This window comes from Prionailurus viverrinus, chromosome D1 (assembly GCF_022837055.1).
Source record: "Prionailurus viverrinus isolate Anna chromosome D1, UM_Priviv_1.0, whole genome shotgun sequence".
NCBI lineage: Eukaryota > Metazoa > Chordata > Mammalia > Carnivora > Felidae > Prionailurus > Prionailurus viverrinus.
Genome location: NC_062570.1, coordinates 17828594 through 17851857, shown reverse-complemented (window position 1 = coordinate 17851857; position 23264 = coordinate 17828594). Strand labels below are relative to the sequence as shown.

At 45.0% G+C, this 23264-nt stretch overlaps 2 protein-coding genes across 5 annotated transcripts in view; both read right to left on the bottom strand.

The window, feature by feature from the left end:
* ARHGEF12 (Rho guanine nucleotide exchange factor 12) overlaps window positions 1-5645 on the bottom strand; it is a 150877-nt gene extending 145232 nt beyond the window's left edge. For all 3 annotated transcript variants that reach the window (XM_047877721.1, XM_047877723.1, XM_047877722.1), the window contains exon 1: window positions 5521-5645. In XM_047877721.1, coding sequence (XP_047733677.1) covers window positions 5521-5552 — 32 coding nt within the window. In that variant the 5' untranslated portion in view covers window positions 5553-5645. The remainder of the gene's footprint in view (window positions 1-5520) is intronic.
* A 3510-nt stretch (window positions 5646-9155) lies between these two features.
* Window positions 9156-16716, bottom strand: TLCD5 (TLC domain containing 5). 2 transcript variants are annotated; one of them, XM_047824054.1, is made up of 3 exons: window positions 16655-16700; window positions 14037-14236; window positions 9156-12386 (listed from the first exon to the last, which is right to left on the bottom strand). In XM_047824054.1, the coding sequence occupies exons 1-3, from the start codon at window positions 16666-16668 to the stop codon at window positions 11848-11850; spliced, it is 753 nt and encodes a 250-aa protein (XP_047680010.1). In that variant the 5' UTR covers window positions 16669-16700; the 3' UTR covers window positions 9156-11847. The 2 variants fall into 2 exon arrangements, with proteins under 2 accessions (XP_047680010.1, XP_047680011.1); XM_047824055.1 differs by lacking the exon at window positions 14037-14236 and having other exon boundaries at window positions 16655-16716.
* Between the last annotated feature and the right edge of the window lie 6548 nt (window positions 16717-23264).

Genomic DNA, 23264 nt, shown 5'->3' with positions numbered 1-23264 from the left:
GCGCATCTCACTGGAAGAATAACGCTAAGCATTGCAGGTCTATTTCTTTTTCACTAATATGTGGAAACAAAAAAAAATGCAAAAAGTGACATACAATTTAAGGTGAGACTGAAAAACTACTGCAGGGGAAAAAAAAAAAGGAACAACTTCCAGATATATCTCACCCCACTGCAACAGATATTTTACTTTAGAGCTACAATCACATCTCTTCATTTACTTACAAGTTCAGAAATGTTTTATATTCACTTCTGATTGATTTTCAAGCAAGGATTCCTCCTAATGTTTATTATTTTTGTTTGCTACCCATTTGTCACATAACTGATAACACTTGTCACATTAGGGGCACTCATATTTTAAAGAATCACTTTGTAAAGAAGCCTTTTAGAACATACATAATTGCCTGATTTAGTAATTATGCTGTTTGTATAAATTTGTTTTATTTGATTGTGACATCTCCCATATCCATTGTAAAAACTATCTAAAATAAAAGTGAGAATCTCTATAGCCCTAATTGTGGGCTATGCCTGGAAAAACTTAAGACCCTGTGAATTACATTAAACTGAAGTTGGAAATTGCTGCTCTAGAATATGGGTAAAGATAAAATACAGACATCTAAGGAACAAAATCACTTTGCACTAGGAGAGTGGCTGAGGAAAAGTTAATAAAACGTTAAGAGGGGCAGGATAATTGTTAGACAACAAATCAGAAATACAAACTGGCTAAGCAAAGAATAGGGTGGGGGTAGGGAAGAGGTGCTGATTAACTGTCTAAGCCAGTTAGAGTCATATAAACACAAAATGGGAGGACAGCAAGTACATACAAGTAACAGGACAAATCAAAAGTCTGAGCTAAAGATCAGGAAAAACTTCCTGACTACAAGATCTATCAGATTGTTGTTCAGTCTCGTGAGGAAATGACGAGAGCTTTATCCTCTAGAGATACTTCAGGCAACAGTGTATAAAGGATAGAAAGCATTCTATAAGAAAAATCTAACTTGGTCAGATTGGAAGATTACTAAAGGAAAGTAAGAAAAAAAAAATAATACACATAAAAACACCATAATTTAAAGTAAAAAGTGGGGGGAGGCCTTGAGAGCCAGAAAAATCTAAGTTAAAATGGTGGCTCTGTCCTTTCCAGTTTTATAATCTTGACTTAAATTCTATGAGTTGCCTGAAGTGTAAGTGATGATCTGACCCGGGGGGGGGGGGGGGGGGGGGGGGAGTCAGAAACATTGTAAATGTTAAAGAATTACACCACAGTACATTGTAAATGTTAAAGAATTACATCACAGTAAGATATTGTTACATACACATGAGTGTTTTACTCAAAAGAAAACAAAATGTTACTCATTTTATACTTTCAGTTCAAATGCCACCACATTTTGAAGACTCTTAATTATTAAAAGGGAAAAGAGAATATCATCAAATGAACATTTAAAACATCATCAAAACCAAGTTTTAACAAACAAGATTGAAAGAAGTTAAGCTCCAGCTCCCTGTTCCTGACAATGTGACATGGTCAATTTCTAGGAGATAAGCAATTATATGATAAGAAACATTTCTAGTAACTTTGTCAGACAACCATGATGTAAGAGTCTCTCCAATTACCTCTGGAAAACCATTAAAATATCCTGCTCTCTGTGACCCATATCAGTTTGCTTCAAATTTCATTTCCTAAACTGAAAATTCAAACTTAATTTAAAAAATCCTATGTTAACTCAATGCTATCTACATTTTAACAAGAAATCATCAATGGGTTAAGCAGCATCACCAGGTTAACATATTTTTGCAGTGATTCAACTAAAGATTCTCTTGTCACCTCACTAAATAAATGAGAACATCTTATAAATGTGCCATTAATCAGGAAGACTATAGCTCTGCACTTTTTTAAAAACTTCACACTGTACATGCTGACTCATGTAAAAGTGTGCAAGTGAATGTACTAATGCACGCCTATATGAATCAAGATTTTATACTGTGCCGGAAGAAAACAACATTAAACTGAACACAAAGCTAGCACTATGATCCTGGTCCCCAATATCAATTTTGTATTTATCAAATGACTGACTTCACAAGTAAACATTACAAAAATCTAACCTTGCATATGACTCAGGCAACCTTGAAAATAGCACTCATACAGGAGTGTTTTGTTTTCTTTTTTTAATCAAAAGCATTATGTGGCAATGAGGGCAGAAAAAGCATCATGAATGAAAACGTTAATTACTGGGTACATGCGTATAAAGTCACAGGTTTGCATACTCACTAAAAGTTTGCTGAAGTTAAACAAGCTCAAACTTGAACCCAGTACTAAGGAAATGCCAATATATCAAAAACCTTTGTTTTATCAAAGTAACAAAATCCACAATAGACCAGACAAAGGTCTATTTATTTCAAGTAAGACCCCTATAACAAAATCCTAGCTGTATTGTCCCGGAAAATTCACTGTTCTAGAATCTGGCCTGAAATCATTTAGTGAGTCCACTGAAAGAGCATTCCCTCGCCTCTATCTCTCAGAAGAAATTCCAAGGGCCATAAGACCCCTAAACGCTCCAGGACAGAAGACAGGCATCTAAGAGGACTGCCAACAATTAGGGTATGTTTGGGGACTGAACACGGCAATCAACGCAAAGTGAAGAGCAGTAATCAGGTATTTCTGCCACTTTTCAAGTGCTGATTCTCAAAGTGGAAAGAAAACTATACATCTCACAGAAGTTACAAAGCAAGACACTAGATGGTATTCATAAGCTTCTTAGATTAAAAAAAAAAAAACACACAAAAAACAAAAAAACCTATTCATATACCCTACATGAAAACAGTAGCTACCATGAGCATAGTTTGGATTTTAAATTGACGACTATACCTTTCAAAAAGTGGAGCATGAGGGGTCTGGAGAGTAGATGAAGAGGAAGAGAAGGGAGTAAATGAATGTGTTAATTTAACTGCAAAATAATAACAGGATATAACAGAGTTCTGAGTATCCACAGTGACCAATCAGAGCCTAAACATAGCTGAATTCCATCCCAGCCCCAGCACGTCCCTAACACAAGAATAAAACCCTTCTTATCTTGTTCAGCCATGTGTCGCCTGCCACAAACTGCAAAACAGAACAACGCCCAAAACCAGCTAGTCTGATTTCAACTGAGGACAGACAGACTCTGTAGTCAGAAGCACCACAATGAAAGAACTCTAACTCACACAGCTGGCCTGGTGGGTCTGCACACTCTACAAAACAAAGCCATACCACATACGGTACTTCAAACTTGAAAGGATCTTTAAAAAGCTACACTGGCACTGTTAATTTGCCAATAGCTCTAGAATCAGCAAAATATACCTACAGTATACTGGAAGTGGACCGTGAGAAGAGAGGATGAAGGAGGTAAAGCTGAGAAGCTAAGAACCATTCTATACTCATAACTTTGTTAAGGTACCCTAGAAAAAAAGTAACACTAACCCAGCACTTCCATATTTCACTCCAACATATATTCAGATCAGAGACAGCTACTCTTCTAATGCACAAATAGATGCTTGATATTTACGGAAGACGTAAAGAAAATGTAATAGTCACCCAAGAATAATCTTATTAAAAAAAAAAAAGAGTAAATTCCTAAGATACAGGTATCCATACTGTCTCAGCAATGCATATTAAATTAAATGGCTATTAAATGGTTTTTTTACTGTTTAAAAAAAAATCTATAAAATCAGCCAGCCCCTGAACTAATTCAAGGATACTAATACCCAAACCAATTTGCAGATTCATCTTATAGTTAGAATACTCATCTTTTAATCCTTCGTGCCTAGCACAGTGCCTGGTAAAGGACATTCATTGACTGCATGCTTATTGTATATTTGTATCTCATCTAAGCTATGAGAAAAAAAAAACCCAAATCCCAAGATTTTATTTCCAAGATAATGGAAAAAGGAAAAAAAAAAAAATCTCTGAGCACAGAGAAGAAGAAAGGTTATCAGGTGGGCACTATTAGGTGATTTTCATGTGAAATGAGCTGGTGACCCTAGGTTCTGTTTCTACAAAATTAAACACGCCTAATACCACAATAAAAACTACCAACACTACACTATTTCCTAATAAGACTTCTTGTCTAAAGGCTCAACAGAGAGGGCAAGAATTGAATGAACCAGGAAAATAAAAACAATTACCCACACACCCGTTCAAGTGATGTCTCAGTACCAAAACACCCTGAAAGTTAAAGGACTGGGGATGATTCAAGGAAATTAAGATAAGAATTGTTGCTACTCAGGATACGGGTACAATCTGAAAAGCTGAAAACCAAAATTCGTCTTAAAGAAAAATACGCAAAGACTACAGTTTAAATATTTGATGGAATCTTTTAGGTGAACATTCACGTGACACTGGAAAGCATCAACAGGAAGAGGAAGTTCTGTTTCTGGAGTAGCTGTTATGGCATGATAATGGAATTTGGCCCTTTTAAAATCAACAAATGAGTCTTACAATTGGGTGAAACTCTCTTATTAGGAAATTCAACTATTTTTTTTTTTTTGCAAGAGCACTATGGTTGCGCTTTTCATCAAAGTGCTTTCTTTGGCCCCCTAGTTCAGTCATTTTTTTTTTTTTTTTGATGATGTAATGGTTTGAACAGTGACTAAAAAAAAAGGTTGACTGAAATTTGGAATCAGCATACAATGTCATCATGAAAGTGAGAAATAAAATATAGTAGTAGAATTTATTATTATTATTTTAATAATATTCCAAAGAATAACCCTTAAGGGTAAAGAAGCTCCACTTACCAACCACCAGCAACATAAATAAAACCTATAAAGGACCCACAGAACTCAACAAATCCACCTGCCATGCTTGTACGACCTAATTCGCTTAGGGTTTGTATCCCTTAAATGTAAATACTTCTCAAAGACAAAATACTAAAAATGCAGCAATTAAAATCAAGCCCCATGGCTTTCTCTCCCCGTTTTTTAGCTCCAACAAGAGCCTGTGATTTACCAGTAATTTCAACATTCTGTAAAATTATTAGATAATCAACGCTACGCAGGTCAACATTCAAAGATCAAGTTCAAAAACCACCATGCAGCAGTCTCAGAATGAAGTTTACAAATAGCAATTCCTAAAAATCTAACAGGGTCTGGAGAACTACAGGGCAGGAGTAAAACTGATGATGCACCAATACCCCAGCCGACTTCGGGCACTGACCTTCACCCAAAATGACCTTCCTCTGGTTCCAAGATACGTACAGAATCCCAATGCACAGTACAGACACAAAACCACAATCATGGTTTTACCTACCCCTTCGCCGAGAATCTGGAGAAAAGTTTCTCCCCAGAAAAAAATAAAAAATAAAAAAGCTACATTTCCAAATCCAATCAACCGGGTAACTTGGCAGCAACCCCAGACTAATTGCAGAGCTCCTAAACAACCCTCTCTCCTATGCCTGTCAACTTCACTGGTCAAAGGCAATCGGCTATCACGGACGCTCTGCTAGGTCAGGCCGAACCCAGGGAAGCTAAAGCGCAAGGGGAGCTTCATACCAACCTGTCGGTGATAGTGGACTGTGTGCCGCTCATTGGGGCCCTTGGCGAGAGGTCCTTCGTTTATCCAACTTGCATTTTACAGTAACACCTCCACCCCACCCCCAGTGCTCTGGGATCAGGCCCGACTCCGTAAGGGACACAAAAGTCCAACTCAAAACTCCATTCAGTCATCTAGAACGTCCGACTGGAAGGGGTCAAGGAAAGGGGATGTAGGTCGGAGCAAAACAGGGTATCTCCCAAAACAACCCGAGAAAGTCTGCCAGAAGGCGAGTTCTAGAGCTAGATTGCAATCCTCGGGAAGGCACAAGGAGAAAACTCCGTCACGGGGGGGAAGTCGGCGAGCCGCAGGGAAGGGGCCCGGGAGTCCCTCCGGGGCTGGGGCGGGATCAGCTCGGGGCTGGGTGTCGGCTCCTCCTCCGGAGTCTCGGGGGCTCGCGAGTCCCCGCCGCCGCGGGGCCAGCCGCTGTGGTCTCCGCTCTCTATCTGGGGCTGCCGGCCGCTCGTGGCCGCAGCCGAGGCAGCGTCTCGGGCCGTCCCGCGCCAGGCTCGCGCGGCCCCATGTCCCCGGGCCGGGGGACCCCTCTCGTCTTCCTCGCCGCCCCCACCAAGCTCCGGGCGCTGGGACGACCGCGGGCGCCGGGGGAAGGGGTCCCGCAGCCAGAGGTGACAGGAACTTGGTCTCTCAGCGCCGCGGGCTGCTCCCCATCCCTGGGAGGCCCGGACTCTTCCGCAGTCGGCACGGGCGGCGGCGGCTCCTCCCCGACGCGCCGGTAGGCGGCGGTTCCCGCGAGGGGCGGGAGGTTCCCGTCCGGCCCGGCCTCGAAGCACCGGCCCCGGAGGCCGGCGGCGCGGCGAGAGCGACCACTCGGAGCGCAGGACCGGCTCGCCGGGTCCTGGGGCCCTCGCGGGAGCGCGCGCGGCGGGCGGAGGAGGCCGCCGGCGGTGGGGGCCGCGCGACGATCGCAGGCGCGCGCACGGGTTCCGGTTCCGGTTCTGTCTTCCCGGCCCCGGCCGCGTCCAGCGCGAGCTCGCGCTTCCCCTCCCCCGTCGACTTTTTTGGCCTCCTCCCCTCTGACTTCGGGAAGCCGCCTCACCCGGGATCCCTCCGCGGCGCGCGGGGCCGCCCCGCCGCCCTCGCCGCCCGGCCTCGCTCGTCTCCCCCGCGCCCGCCCGCGCGCCAGGGCCGCGCGGACGCCTCCGCCGGAGTCCTGTTTGGGGGAGCGGAAAAGTAGTTCTGCGGGGCGGAGGGAGGTGGGAACCGGCCGTCTCCGGGAGTCCCACCCACCGACCCAGCGTCGCCCTCAAGGCCCCGGGAACGCCGGAGAGCTCTACTTTGGAGTCTAGCTTGTACTAACTCGGCTTTACCCGGAGACCGCCAAAGAGCACTCCACCAGTGCTGAGGCGTCCGGGATGAGAGAGAGGCATCACCCGCCCCCTTGCCCTGGAAACGTTTATTCCTTAATGGAATGTACTTGTTCTTATTTTCTGATAACACGTAACGACTACTTGTAAACTGCTGGCAACGAACTCCGGTCCAGGTGCCAGGACACCATCCCTCTCTTCCGCAGCAAACCCCAGCAAAGAGAGGGTTTGGCCTTGGCCGCTCACCTGGGGCACCTGCTGGCCTCCTCCCAGGACAGGGGCCGCCGCTCACAAATCCTGGCTGCCAGGGCAAAGTTAGAGGACGGTGGAGCGTAGGGCTGGGGGGAACGAGAGTATGGGAATTGGAGCCAGGATTTCTTGGTATAATATTGCTTTTAAGCTGCTTCTGCCTTGGCAAAGTGAAATGTCTGAGTTGCCAAATGGAGAAAGCATGGTGCTTTCCACAGCGACTTCACAAGCTTGCTGTGGAGAGAAATGGGAGCAGCAAATAAAGTGCATTTATCCGGTAGAAAGCATTGCAGTTCTCTCTGAAGAGTTCCCAAATATTTGGGGAGGGGGCTTATTTTTTTTCCTACCGGGTACATGTAGATATCCATCTAGTTTTATGATTGCATAATCCCGTAGTGTAGCAATTGTAAGTACCACATACAATATGGTTCAGTTCCTCGGGCCACTGCCCTAAGTGGCTGTCCCTTTACCTGTTTTCAGAGTCAATGAGTTCAAACCTGCATTGGTGGGTGAGCGTCTTCAGCCTTTCTGTGGAAGTCAGGTAATAAAGCAAATTTAAGAAAGAGTGGATGTGGAGAGGGGAAACCAGGACCTCTTCATGATGCTGGTTCTAAAAGTCAACCTGCAACAGTTCGTGAAAAGATCATTATCCCTGAATAGATGCATGAGCTAAGGCTGACGTTAGAACGGGGTAAAAAAAGGAAAAGATAAACAGAGGCCAAAGATGACTCTTTATTGCTTGATTTTTTATTTTTTTTATTTTTTCAGGGCACAGCCAGCTAATTTTGTAATGTTTATTTTGGGAAAGAATAGCACCCGATAAAAGTTCCAAGCCACTTTCCTAATGATCAGACCAGGACACATTGCCACCTGCTGGTGTACCCCAGGATAATTCTACCCTGAGAACTCCTTTAATTGCATATTTTTGGCATATAACTGGAAAGAGCTCTATCCATCTGTTTAAAATGACCAAAATGCAAACCTTATCTCCAAACCTGTATCTTTCTTAAACATAGTAAATATCATTTTGCCATACCCTAATAAATAGGTACGAAATTAATTGGACCCAATGACTCATCAAATCATGCATTTAAAAAAGGAGTTCTCCTCTTTCCTTCAAGAATGCCTCACTACTTGAGCTTCAGGAATAAAACAAACTGGAAAGCTTCCTAATTCACCTTCCCTTCCTTGCATACAAAACCTCTTGGCAGGCTGCTTTCAAGATCTTTCCAAACTTAAACAGACCCAAAGTTCTAGCTGTGAGCAAAGAAGGCATTTGCTGTGGGAAAGCTTCAGAAGATGGTAAGCAAAGGATTTAATTAAGCCAGTGGTTATTCATTCCAGAGCTATTTTTTTCAATGATGAAAATCTCTATGTTCACCCACAAAGCTCTAATGGTAAAAACATCCCTGAAAGCCTCTTTAGAACTGTTGGTAGCTCTAGACTGTTCTAAAGGCTCTAACTATAGAATGCCTTCAGAAGAGTCCCACCAATCTAGGTGGAACACACTCCCCATGGTCATTAGTCCCTTACCTAAAAAAATGACACCAGTGACACAATCCACCATGCATGCTCTTTGAGGTTTCCCTGGGGAGGGGGTAGGGGAGGGAGACTGGCTATCCTAAACCACATCCTTACCCATTCTTCTTTCAATGTTTATTGAGCACCTACTATGTGTCTAGCACCGCTCTAGGCATTGGAGGTACAGTTCTGAAGAGAGCCGAGGGTCCTTATCTTCATGGGGCCCACTCAACATCATTTTCAAGGCAACTGCCCAAACAAATGGCAAAAATAAAGAAAGGAAGTTCTTCCTCAGTCTTTAGCAAACTGTTTTCTGTATTCTGTAATGTAGATTGTTGCCCCGAAAAGTAAACAGCATTAGGAATGGTTGATGGTTAAGAGCAGACAAGTGGTGTTTCACAGATAATTATAAATATGGGTCAACATTTCTACACGCCATTTTTTTTTTTTTTTACACTTCTTGGCAAAATCACATCAAAGATACAAAGGCAGACTCTGGGTTGATAAAAATTTATTTTTATAAAATTTAGTACAAATCTTATTGAAATATAAATCTTTCTTGAGCAGTGTTAGGAATTATTACATAGTAATCCAAATGCAAATGAATAAAATACTTCATTTTGTCCGACCATACCACATGTTAATTAGCCCTTCGTTTACCCGTGATGTCAAAACTCAGCATCTTAACTGCTGAGTCACCTTCATTTCCCATTTTTCCTCTCAGGGAGGTTCCTTCAGAGCTACTAGTTAAAGCATCAAGAAAAGCTGAAGTGAGCTATTTTTTCTTCTCTTATTATTTAGGTTATTCAAAACGCAAAAGAAACCTACGCACATTCCCAGGAGTACCCCTAAAACACCAAGGTCTGCAACCCCTTCACGTCTGAGGAGTAAAAAGAAAAAAAAATTGGTACCAGATTAAGTCTATTCATTTGTCTGGTATGGAACAGGTGGCACTGTGCCAAAATTCAAGAGCCAGCTTTTTCTTTTTTTAAGCTCCTGCGCCAAGCCACTCTTTTTCACTAGGCTTTTGCTAGAATCAGCATTCCCCGGCATCCAACTTTGACCACAGTTTTGTTGGAAAGAAGCTCACCAGCATTCTGGGGATACTGATCACAGGGAAAAAAAGAGACGGGATGCTACTGTCAGATTGTTTCCATCTGCAGCAAAACTCATTAACCAAACGACAGTCATTTTAAAAGACCACTGTCCACATGCCTTGAAAGTTGCTTTTCCCAGAGTAATGATGACGTCATGCCATTCCAACGCTCCGTCATGCCTGGGCACTGACATCCATTTTCAAGACCACTCGTTAGGTTCGTATTACCGGTGACCGTAGAATGGGCGGAGACTTCCTACTGACCTAGGCTTAGACTTCGGTAGCCCCACACGTTTACTCACCAATTAAGCAAATCAATCCCCAGGGGTCTAAATGACATAATCCAATAAATAAATAACAAGCAAATAAATAAATAAATAAACACACAAACAAATAAATAAATCGTCCCTTTCCCCATAAAAGTCCTACATTCATTCACAACAGGGTTTAAACTGAGATAGAGAACACAAGTGACCTGCCCAAGTGATCTGGCAAGTGAGGAGCAAAATTAGTTAAAAGAACCCAGAAAGTCTTGATTCCTAATCTCTCATGTTAAGCTTACGTTCTTGCTTTTCCTGGGTGGGATGACAGACTATCGCACCGAGAAATTTTTGTTTGTTTCCTTCTAGGACTGGCCTTGCCATCCGATTTTATCCATAGAGAGTGGCACCTTGTTCAGAGAAAAGAAAACGTAGGAAGTAGGCTACAGGGAATGTGTTTGGGAAAAAATAAAATAAAATTCGCCTCATCCCCCTGAGGCCGGTACACTTTACTCTTTGGTTCTGGTTTGCAGGATGTATAGCAGGGCTGAAACCTGAACTGCCATCTCAAGCACAGTGGAATCCACATGCTAAATCCCTATGGAATTCAGTCACAGCCTCTCATGCCTAGGAGATTAATGCACAAAAGCCCTGAGAATTGGCATCATTTTCTCGGTAGGGCAGAACCCGTACAACAGGACTCGGTAAATCTGCCCACACCTCATTCATCTCTCATCCGAAGCCCTAACTCCCTGGTTTTTGTACAGAAAAGAGTTACCAGAGCAGGCCTGAACTCCTGTCCTTGGAAAGGCCTCCTTGCAAGGTTGGCCCTTGGCTGGCATCTGGAAACTTAGATTTCAGGAGGGCTCCTTTCATTAACTGATGAGAATGGCTCACCGTGCCTACACTGTGCGAACAATATGGTTTAGGCTGAACACCTGCTCTCCTTCTGGGAGTCAGGAATTCTGCTACATGCCAGGCGATGGCTGCCTGCATGACCTCCAGTAAAAAACTGGGGGACTGAGCATCTAATGAGCTTCCTCGCTGGACATTTTACACGTATCGCCACAAATTGTTGCTAGAGGCAATCAGTGCATCCTCAGTGATCCCACTGCGAGAGGACTCTGGAAGCTCGGGCCCGGTTTCCCCTGGACTCTGCCCAAACACCTTTTCCCTTCACTGCTCTTCCCTTGAATCCTTTCACTGTAATTGATCACAGCTAGGAGTTGCACTACATTCTGAGTCATGTGAGTCCCCTCAGCAAAGCACCGAACCTGGGGGTGTCTTGGGGCCCCTCGACAGTTGGTTTAGGGTCACTTCTCTCATCCTTTCCCTTTGTTTAAGTACAGCCCCTTCCCTGATCCAAGGCTCAGAATGCCAGACATGCATCTTCCTAGAAGTCCCTCACTTTAGAGTAAATGGGGTGACTTTATTTAAATTGCTACACGGAAAGCAGGAACAAGGGTTTGTTCAAGGAGTCAATTCTCGAAGAAATTCTCAAATTCCTTCCTGAGCGGTCTAACCATCAAGCATCCCAGAGACAAGAGGACCCGGGGACACCACGAACAAAAAGGAAGGCAGCTGTGCCCACCCCCACCTCACAGCTCTGACTCATTCTCAACTACCACTGAGTAGTCTCACTTTCTACACCTGCGCCACGGTAGACGTGAGTGTTTTAATACTGGTATGGGCTCCACTCAAAGACTGACCACCCTGCCTGATACGTTTAGCCCTTTCTTGAAACCTAAGTGTGTTATGAGCCTGATTCTAGAACAGCCGTTATCTCCAGCCTGGGTCCTGTGGCTGACTAACCCGATCCGGCATCTGGAGGAAGCCTTGGCTAGCGCGTTTTGAGATGTCCGTTACGTTTCAGCTGCCGCTCCTCCCTCCGCCTGCTTCTCCAGGCGTGGTACTTTTTGATGCTTTTCCTCCACGCAAAGCGCCAGATGCTAAACATGAAACACCAAGAGACAGCATACATCGCCACTCCCCCAACCTTCACAAACCCCTTGGGCTTGGGGGAGACCATTTCACAGAAAAGGAGGCGAGCTCCGACGCCAATCCTCACTCCGGTAAACAGAGCCACAAAGAGGAAGTCCACCACATCTCCAGTGAAACTGTGGTAGTGCCCTGTTTCTCGGAGAAACCAGCGCATCTGTAGCAAGGGGTTGGTAATCTCACTTCCAAAGAGGACCGCGTTGACCTCTGTGCCTGATTCTCCGAGCACCAGGGCCATGATGATGCCCAAAATACTCAGGGTGTGGTGAGCCAGCATCAGGGCCCCCTCAGACTGGAAATAGACGCACCAGCCCAAGTCGAAGATGAAGTAGCCCAAGGTGAGACACAGTACGTGCACTTGGAGAGGTGTATTGGGTGAGCCTGCAATAAACCGAGACAGAAGCAAACTGAGTGACCGGGAATTGTATAATAACAGTGACCTTGCACGAGGGTCCTATGTTGTCGTCTCCCACAACAGGGCCACGATGATCAGTTGCGTCACTGAAAGCAAAAACAAAGGCAGGCACATGCATTGTAATGACAACCAAGACTAAAATCTAAAACCTTGGTCTTTATCAAACCACATAATGTGACAGGCCCAGGAAATGCTGGATTTGATGAATCAGCTCTCAATGAGTGATCTGAGCAACAGCCATTATCTCCGTGTCCACTCAGTTATTTTGTTCCTTCAACTAAAATCTTACAGTTTCTTGCTTTCTTCTTCTTTTTATTTTACGTGTTTGTTTAACCAGCTTTAAAGGTCTGTTTCCAGACTCTTTCAGTTATTCTGCCCTGGATGTCGGATTAATTTCTTAGCTTAATGGGTTAGATTGTTGGACACTGGTGGCCCTGACCCTTCTTGAAAGCGGGCCTTGGAAAGAACCCCAGAAGTTAGTGTGTTCCCAGCTTAAGAAAATCAAGTACAAGGACAGGACACGTTGAAATCTATTTGAAACCTTCATACGAGACACAAAGCTTAAGAGCTGCTTTCGTATCTGTTTGACAATTTGGGGAAAAACTCAGAAGCTCACTATAGAAATTTAAGGAAATTAAAACAAAAAAGGATCTAAGGAATTGAAAAAAAAATCACATCCTAGGCGATTTCTGGATTGAACTGTCCCTTGCAAACTCACGTGTTGAAACCCTAACCCCCAATTCCCCAGAATGTGACTGTACTCGGAGATTGGGCCTTTAAAGAGGTAATTCAGTTAAAATGAGGTTGTTAAGGTGGGCTCTAGTCCAATATGGCTGGTGTTCTAAAATAAGGAAATGAGGACACACACACACACACACACACACACACACACACCAACGGAAGACCACGTGAGGACACGGCAAGAAGGAAGCCACCTGCAAGCAAGAGTGAAGCCTTAGAAGAAACCAAACCAGCCAACAATTTGATCCTGGACTTCTAGCCTGCAAAACCGGAAGTAAATAAGTTTCTATTGTCTATGCTCCCCAGTCTGTGGCATTTTGTTAGGGCAGCCCAAGCAAACTAATTCAAGGGGACACAACTTTTTTATTCTAAGGAAGTAATACTCAGACATTTAGCAGCTTAAAAATCAATATAGGTGCCCCAAATAATGAGACATGAGTTAAATAAATGACGATGTATGCATACAACACAATATTATATCACAATTAAGACGGGTAAAAAAAATCTATATAGATGTCCTTCGAAAATACAATCGAGTGAAAATTGCAGGCTATCAAAAAGTATGTGTAATACAGTCCATTTGTGTCTGTTTGGGAGTGGTGGTGGAAGATACTGATATTAGCTTTATGTTTTTGTACATTTCGGTGGCTTACAACGTAACAGGCATTTAAAATTTGTTTCAAAAGCAGAGAGTTATGAAAAGCAGAAATAGGGACACATACAATATCAGAGTTAAAAATGAAGACTCCCGGTACAAATTATAACGGTAATTCCTCTTCAATATTGTACACATTCTGTGAAAATGTCCCATCCTTCCAAGACTGCCCCCAAATTATATAATCCGTTAGGGAAAGCCCTCTAATGTCTCCACCTACCTGGGTGGGTAAAAGGCCAGGGGCCATCAACGAAGCCAATATAAGCTGAGAGGCCTATGGAGAGGACTCCATGGGTGAAAGTAACCAACCGGCAGTTCCACTCATAGCTTCGGTGCTTATTCAGGCGGCAGAAAGAAATGTAGAGCGAGAGCCAGCCCCCCAGGCTGCACAGCACCTGCGGACACAGACCTAGTGCCATCCTATGATGAAAAGACCGAAACCAGAAAAACAAGATATACCCTAAGAAAACAGCACTGGGTCAATGCGAATATAATCTTCATTTCTTCTATAGGAGAGTACAAAAACATTGCCTTCACTGAAACTCTTCCTTATCTACACAGCTGAGAATCTTCTTCTTTTTTAAAAAAATATTTATTCATTTTTGGAAGAGAGACACAGGGCGTGAGCAGGGGAGGGGCAGAGAGAGCGGGGCACAGAATCCAAAGCAGGCTCCAGGCTCTGAGCTGTCAGCACAGAGCCCGACGGGGGGCTCGAACTCACAGACTGTGAGATCATGACCTGAGCCAAAGTCGGATGCCCAACCAATTGAGCCACCCAAGCGCCCCAACATTGAAAACATTTTTTTAAAATAAGGATGAGTACATGTCAATAATCTGTCATGATGACTGACCTTGAACAATGATACATGAGGAACATAGTACACGTCTTCGATAATGTGTTCACTCCAATGAGAAGCTCTGGTGAAAAAAACAGGACTACTGCCTGTGGTTTCTGCTAGAGGTCATATGACATGTAGGAGTTTAATGTGGTTTGAAGCTGATATTAAACTCAACTGAAATTGGGACTTAAGTCACAGTTTTACCAGTTAAAATGGAAACTTGAGGTAACCCTAAACACAGAACTAATCAGACTCCAGATATTTTGGAAGAGAAAATAATCCGAGTTCGATTCAGTTCCGAAACCCAATTCAAAGACTAACCAAGAGGGAAGCAGAGGGATGTGGAGGTGCATGTGGGAAGTTTTTGTTGATACAGAAAAATATCTTTGGGGCGCCTGGGTGGCTCAGTCGGTTAAGCGGCCGACTTCGGCTCAGGTCATGATCTCACGGTCCGTGAGTTCGAGCCCTGCGTCAGGCTCTGTGCTGACAGCTCAGAGCCTGGAGCCTGTTTCCGATTCTGTGTTTCCCTCTCTCTGACCCTCCCCCGTTCATGCTCTGTCTCTCTCTGTCTCAAAAATAAATAAACGTTAAAAAAAAGATTTAAAAAAAAAAAAGAAAAAGAAAAATATCTTTAAGGCAATTATTTAGTTAAACATACAGTCAGAAAGCTACATTTTGAAATTTTTACTGATGACAAATATATCAGGCCAAGAATGACTGTAACTGAGTCAATCTAAGTCATACAGGACTAAAATCTTCAAGTAACCAAGATGGTATTAATATTCGTTAGCTCCTCTATTGAAATTTCGTACAAAAAAAAAAATTTCAGGTATGTCTCATCTCTGCAGGAATTTTCTGCATGGCTACACTTATTGCTTAACCCTATTCTGACAAGTGAAATAATATCTGAGGACCAACACACTTCAGTACACAAGCCGCTCCCAGGAATGCTATCCAGAGAGGGCTTTATGAAGGTCAAGTTCTGCGCTGCCTTCAGCTTTCTATTCAAGAAAACAGTAGGTGTCAATCACAGACCTGAGTTCCAATTCTGTCTGTGCCCCCTAACTAGCCATAAAACACTGGGCAAATCACTGTCACCTCTTGAGCCTCCCTTACAAAAAAAAAAAAGGGGGGGGGTAGGAAAAAGAAAGAGAGAGAGAAGAAAAGAGGATTGTAAACTCTAATCCGGCCCAGTTCTGACAAGGAGTTCTGAGATAAATTTTGTAAAGCATCTAGGCCAGTTTTCGGAGCAAGGCCCAGAAATACAAAGTACCCAGAGTGAAAAGAACCGTCCTCGCTTATTTCCTTCTAAATGCCAGGGTCACCGGCCAGTAATGCGGATCAGCTCCTTTGGATCTGCTGATTAGTATTTTTAGAGTCCTCTTCCCTGAATCCTAATTCCCTGGCAGAACAGAGGAAACAGTAGTCTATTTACAAACACTTAAAAGAATAGACATTTGTAAATGGCAGATACAAGTCTGTGACCTTGGGAAAGTCAGTCCATCTCTGGATTTCGGTTTTTTACTCTTGGGTAAAGGAACGGAGGGGTATTGAGATGGCCGATCGGGCACAGAATTCCAAGGCCCCTGTCCTCGCTCCTCCCGTTCCCGGGCCAGATTCGGGAGGAGGAGCGCGGGGCGGACCCACCTGGCGGGCGGCCGCGGAGCAGGCGTGGCTGGGGCGAGCAGCAACCCCGGCGCCCCGCAGGCACCGCGACCGGCGTTTCTCCCTCGGACGCGCCCGCGGACCGGGCCACGCCCGGCTGCGCGCACCTACGCCGCGCCGCTGTACGGGCATCCCGCCGGTCGCCGAGCCTGGCGAAGCAAAGCCTCCCGCGCCCCGAGGCAGGAGGAGCCCCCCACCCCCATCCCTCGGCCGCCAGGCCAGACCACACCATCTGCCCGCCTCCTTCCCCACCAGTGGGCCCGGCGGGCCGGGCCCCCAGCGTCCCGAGCCCAGCCCCGCGGCAGGAGCCGGGCGGTTCGCGCCGCGCTGTTACCTGGCCGAGCGCATCGGGAAGCCTTGGGCGCCTCGGCCCCAGAGCTCGGAGCGCGGATCGTCGGAGCAGGAAGCGGCGGAAAGAGGGAGAGAGGACGAGGATCTGGCGGCGGCGGAAGAGGAGCCGGGGGTCTGGGGGCACCTTGTGGCTGGGAGGACGGAGCGCAGAACCCGAGCTGGACGGGGAACGTCCGTGAAGGGAGCCGAAGGGTACTCCCCCTTCGCTCGGGGCCCAGGATGGGGGGATGGATAGCGGAGGGTTACCTGGTGGTCACGTGAGACCTACAGGTTGTTGCCCTTGTTTGTGTGTTGTTGTTTGTTTCAATAATTACCCATCCCGCCTCTCCCCCCCCCCCCCCATGTGGGGACAGCCCATCCAATAACCAGTGGCTGAGCACCTACTGAGGGCTCGCACCCCTGCTAGGCACGATGGGAGATGTAAGACGTAGTCGCAGCCCTCCCGCTGGAGTCTCAGTTGTGAAACAAGCACGCAATTAATTAGCCAGGAAAGTGCTCAGGCCCAGGAATTAGAAGTTATTCCTTTTCGTTACAGCCCTATCACCCTACTTGGCAGTAGAGTATAAGGCTTAAAAATAAACGTGGTTTGGGGCACCTGGGTGGTTCAGTTGGTTGGGCCTCCCACTTGGGCTCAGGTCATGATCTTGCAGTTCGTGAGTTCGAGCCCCACATTGGACTGGCTGCGGTCAGTGCAGAGCCTGCTTGGGATCCTCTACCCCCCTCTCTCCTCCCCGCTTGTGCATGCGTCTCTCTCCTAAAAATAAACGTTTAGGGGCGCCTGGGTGGCGCAGTCGGTTAAGCGTCCGACTTCAGCCAGGTCATGATCTCGCGGTCCGTGAGTTCGAGCCCCGCGTCAGACTCTGGGCTGATGGCTCAGAGCCTGGAGCCTGTTTCCGATTCTGTGTCTCCCTCTCTCTCTGCCCCTCCCCCGTTCATGCTCTGTCTCTCTCTGTCCCAAAAATAAATAAACGTTGAAAAAAAATTTTTTTTTAATAAATAAATAAATAATAAACGTTTAAACAATTTTAAACAAACAAACCCAGCCTGGCTACCGACTCTGTGTTGTTGGGCAAATTAACTTTTCTGTGCCTCCATTTTCTCAAGCATAGAACGGGGATAGTAATTGCTATCTTATAAAGCCATTGTAAGACTCTTACACACTTCACCTGTGAAAAGTGCTTAGAACAATGACAGGCACAAGGAAGCCACTATGTAAATGTTAATTGTTGTTGTGACACTTTGGGTAAATCCTTTTCTCCGCTCTGAGATCTATTTTAATACCAAGGGAAGTGAAATTGGAAGAGATGACCAAACTAGCATGAAGGCACAAATGCGGTAAAGAGGGCATCTGGGGGGCGCCTGGGGGGCGCAGTCGGTTAAGCGTCCGACTTCAGCCAGGTCACGATCTCGCGGTCGGTGAGTTCGAGCCCTGTGTCGGGCTCTGTGCTGACGGCTCAGAGCCTGGAGCCTGTTTCCGATTCTGCGTCTCCCTCTCTCTCTGCCCCTCCCCCGTTCATGCTCTGTCTCTCTCTGTCCCAAAAATAAATAAACGTTGAAAAAAAAATTAAAAAAAAAAAAAAGAGGGCATCTGGTTTGGTTTATCAGGACGGGCGACAATGGGATGCTGAGGGGCCCAGACAGTAAGTAGAAGGGTGAACATTTACACCATGGCTGGGGAGTAGTTAATAATCTAGTTTTGGTGTTTCTCTTGCCAATCTCTCATGAGTAAGGATCAAACTGTTTTCATCTTTGTTTTCTAATACCTGGTAGGAGGCAGGTGCACTAGATGTTTGCTGGTTGAATGAATGGGAAATGAGCCTGGAAAAGTGTATTCGAAGCATATGGTGTCTCCTAAACCTTGTTGATCTTCTGTAACGCTTGGGAAGTGTTTCCAAAATACTCTTGTAGGGTGTACCTTGAAGAGTACGATTCAGTAGCCTTAGTGTGGGGTCTAGGAATATATATCTTTTAAAACTTGCCCCTGGATCATTCAGATATTAGTCACACTTAAGAACCACTGCTGTCGGAGGGTCTTAAATGACTCTGATGCCAGCCTGAGATGCCAGGCTGAGGCATCTTATTATGTGGGTAACAAGAAGTCTATGATGTTATTAGGCAAGGGAATCATTTTATCAAGCCCTTGCTACTCAAAGTGTGGCCCATAGCCCAGCAAAATCTGCATCTCCTGAGTTTGTTAGAAACTGAATCTCAGACCCTGACCCCAGACCTACTGAAGCAGAACTGCATGCTAACAAGGTTCCCAGTGGTTTGTACGCACTCTTGGATGGATATTGGTTCTCATCCTTGATGGCACAATAACATCATTTGAGGAGCTTTTTAACATCTCAGGGCCCAGGCTATGCCCCAAGGTAAATCAGAATCTGCGTGGGGATCCATCTTTTTTAAAGCTCTCCTGGTGATTCCATTGTGTAACCAAAGTTGAGAATCACTGCTATACATTCAACCAAAATCACTGTAAGATGAACTGGAGAAGACAGTCTGCTTCAAGTAGGTTGGAACAGACCAGATAAGAGGTAATGAGAGTCTGATGAAAGAGAACAGGGAGGGATCCATTTCACTAAATGGAGAGTATGCAGATCTCAACTTTTCCCCATTTGCTTGCGATTATCGAAACGTTTTCTCCTTCTTCCTCTTCTCTCACTCCTCCTCCTCCTCCTTTCTTCTTTCTTCTTCTAAGTTTTACTTATTTAAGTAATCTCTACACCCGATGTGGGGTTCCCACTCACAACCCTGAGAACTTCCAGGGCACCTTAGTGGCTCGGTCAGTTAAGCATCTAACTCTTGATTTCAGCTCAGGTCATGAACTCACTGTTCCAAAGATCGAGCCCCTCGTCAGGTTCTGCACTCTCTACCTCTCTTTCTGCCCTTCCCCTCCCCTGCCTTCTCTCTCAAAATAAACATTAAAAAAAAAAAAGAGGGGGCGCCTGGGTGGCTCAGTCGGTTGAGCGTCTGACTTCCGCTCAGGTCACGATCTCACGGTCCGTGAGTTCAAGCCCCGCGTCGGGCTCTGGGCTGATGGCTCAGAGCCTGGAGCCTGCTTCCGATTCTGTGTCTCCCTCTCTCTCTGCCCCTCCCCCATTCATGCTCTGTCTCTCTCTGTCTCAAAAATAAATAAATGTTAAAAAAAAAAGAAAAAAAAAAGAGTTATATACTCTTCCGACTGAGACATCCGGCCGCCCCTCTTCTTGTTCTAGTATCTGAATTTGGAACTACGTTCTTGCTGCCACCATTTTCCGGGAAAGAACAGAGTATTAAAAGGCTTCAGGGGTCTGAAGGCTGAGGCGATAAGGAAAGGTGCCAGTTCTTTCTAGGAGCCTTTATCCTAGGGTGACTGATGGTCCAGGTTCTAGCTTCATTACCTAGGATTACATTTACTAATTTAGATATCTTTGGCCATAACACTTGTTCTACCAGATCAGATAATCGTCAACGGTGGTATCTCCCCCCACCCCGCCCGCCCCCCACAAAAGTTCTGGGCTATAAGGGAGAACAGGAACAGGAAGCTCTCCACCAATTTATTTGAATAATAATGACAATAATGATGTTTATAATCACAATAATAGCAGACAACACTTATTAATGTACCAGGCATTGTTCCAAGCACTTTGCAAATATTAACTAGTCAATTCTCACAGCCCTTTGAGATGGCTGCTATTGTCATCCCCATTTAATAGGGGAGAAACTAAAACACAGAGCAATTCAAGGAACTTGCTCAAGGTGACATGATCAGTAGGAGGTAGATTTGAGTATGAACCCAGGCAGTATGGCTCTGCACTTGACTAGAAGCCCCTACAGACCTGTACTGTATTATTCGGCATTCACAGCTCACAGCTCCTAACCTCAATGAAGGGCACTAGAAGTTATTTAGAGGTTAAAAAAAAAAAAAAAGGAATTTCATTTTCAAAAATCTTAATTTCCCATTAGGTACCAGGCACAGTGTTAGTCATGGGCATATAGAGAAAAAGAGACAGACTCAACTACAGGGAGCTCCCCACAGTCTAGAAGCAGAAGAGTCAGCAAATGCAGTACGTGAGATATGAGAGGCACACGGAGAGTGTGTGGGAAGGAGAGGCACGGAGCCACAAAACCTGGGGGGCTCAGGGCAGGATTCCTCATTTGAGTCCTGAAACTAAACTCATTCTCTGAGTTGCACCAAAAGGCCTTAGTATTCCAGCCCACGGTGGGGCCCACCAGTCTTGAGTCAACAAAAAATTGAAGTGTGAAAATTTGAAAAGGAGCAGGAGCAAGAGCAATTCTTCTCTTTCTTTCCCCCTGGACAACGACTGGGTTTTGCCCTTCGATTCTCTTGTGCCTAATTAGCCGCTGAAGAAGCTAACCAAGCTTTGGTTGAACTTCACTGGGATTTTAGGGCATCACGTGGCTGTGAGAGGCAAATCAGTGCCTGCTTCCAGGGTTGGCTGTGCTGAACAATTGTCCGAGACAATGGACAATGGAAGCTACTGGAGGCTGAGAAGTTAGGCTACAATTCTGTATTTCTTTCATAAAAAAGTATGGTCAAATAGAGAGCCCAGAAAGAAACCCCCATAAATGGAGTCAACTGATCTTTGACAAAGGAGCCAAGGCAATACAGTGGAGAAAAAACGGTGCCTTTAACACACGGTACTGGAACTATTGAACATCCACATGCAAAAAAAAAAAAAGGCAACTGGACACAGACCTCACACCCTTCACAAAAATGAACTCAACATGGATCACAGACACACATGTAAAATGCAAAACTATAAAATTTCAGGAAGGTGACACTTAGATGAAGAAAACCTAAATGCCCCTGGGTATGGTGCTGCCTTTTTAGATACAACAACAAAGACACAACCCAGGACAGAAATAATGGGTAAGCTGGACTTCATTAAAATTGAAATCTTCTGCTCTGCGAAAGACAAATATCAAGAGAATTAGAAGACAAGCCACAAACTGGGAGAAAATACTTGCAAAAGACACAGCTGATAAATGGCTGCTATCCAAAATATACAAAGAGCTCCTAAAATTCAACAATAAGAAAACAAATAACCTGATGAAAAAGTCGGCCAAAGGCCTCGCTAGACCCCTCACCAAAGAAGACATACACATGGCAGTTAAGTGCATGGAAGCTGCTCCACACCCTATGTCCTCAGGAAAATGCAGATTAAGATAACTGAGATACTATTACACGCCTATCTGAATGACCAAGATCCAGAATGCTTGACAAAACCTTGCTGGCAAGGATGTGGAGCCACAGGAACTCTCGCACATTGTTTGGTGGGAATGCAAAATGGTACAGCCACGTTCTGTTGGGAGGCAGGGTGGAGGTTTCTTACAAGACTAAATGTACTTTTACCGTATGACCCAGCAATCATGTTCCCTGGCATTTACCCAAAGGAATTGAAAACTTCTGTCCACACCACGCCCCCTGCACACAGATGTTTGCAGCAGCTCTATTCATATTTAAAAATAATGTTTACTTATTTTTGAGAGAGAGAGAAAGAGTGCAAGTAGGGGAGGGGGGCAGGGAGACAGAAGATCTGAAGCAGGTTCTGAGCTGTCAGCACAGAACCCGACACAGGGCTTGAACTCATGAACCGTGAGATCATGAACTGAGCTGAAGTCGGACGCTTAACCGACGGAGCCACCCAGGCGCCCCCCAGCTCTCTTCATAATTGCCAAAACTTGGAAGCAACCAAGACGTCCTTTGGTGGAGGATAAACAAACTGTGGTGTATCCAGACAACAGAATATTATTTATTCAGTGCTAAAAGGAAATGAAGAGATGGAGGAACTTTAAATGCACACCGCTAGGTGAAAGAAGCCAATCTGGAAAGGGTATGTGCTATGATTCCAACTATATGACCTTCTGGAAAATGCAAAGCTATTAGAGACGGTAAAAAGATCGGTGGTTGCAAGGGTGTAGGGAGCAGAGAGGTGAAAAGGTAGAGCACTGAGAATCAGGGCCGTGCAAATACCCTGTATATTACAATGGTGGGTATGTATCATATTTTTGTCCAAACCTGTAGCATGTGCAACACCAAGAGTGAGCTCTAAGATGAACTGTGAACTTTGTGTGATTATTATGGGCCAATGTAGGTTCATTCTTGGTTTAAAAAAAAAAAAAAGGACTTTCTGGTGAGTGATGTTCATAATGGGGGAGGCTATGCATGTGAGGGGGCAGGGGTATATGGGAAATCTCTGTACCTAAATCTAAAACTGCTCTAAAAAAAAAAATAAAGTTTTTTTTAAAAGGTGAAATGGATGAAAACCATCAGTGTGGACAGCGCAGGATATCGGCTTTCAGCACTTACCTGAACAAGATGTCATGGTAGCCAGGATGGCCACAGAAGGGGTTGGCTCTGGCACCCATGAGCATACAAAGAGTACACACATGCCTGCGTGTGTATGCACACTTTTGTACACATGGGCTGGTGGGTGGCAGAATGGTCCTTTCATATACTTAAATCAGCGCCGAAGGCTCCTCTTGCTGTCTCTTTGCTGCATACGTAGCCACTTCCAACCGGATCTTTTCTTGAGACCGTAACTACTACCAATAGGCTTTCTTCTCCAGCTTCGTGTGGTGAAAGATTA

Coding starts and splice junctions, on each gene's coding strand:
- TLCD5 (XM_047824054.1), bottom strand. Junction 12,387..14,036: donor CTGGCCTTTTACCCACCCAG/GTAGGTGGAGAC, acceptor GGTTTATTGCAG/GCTCACCCAATACACCTCTC.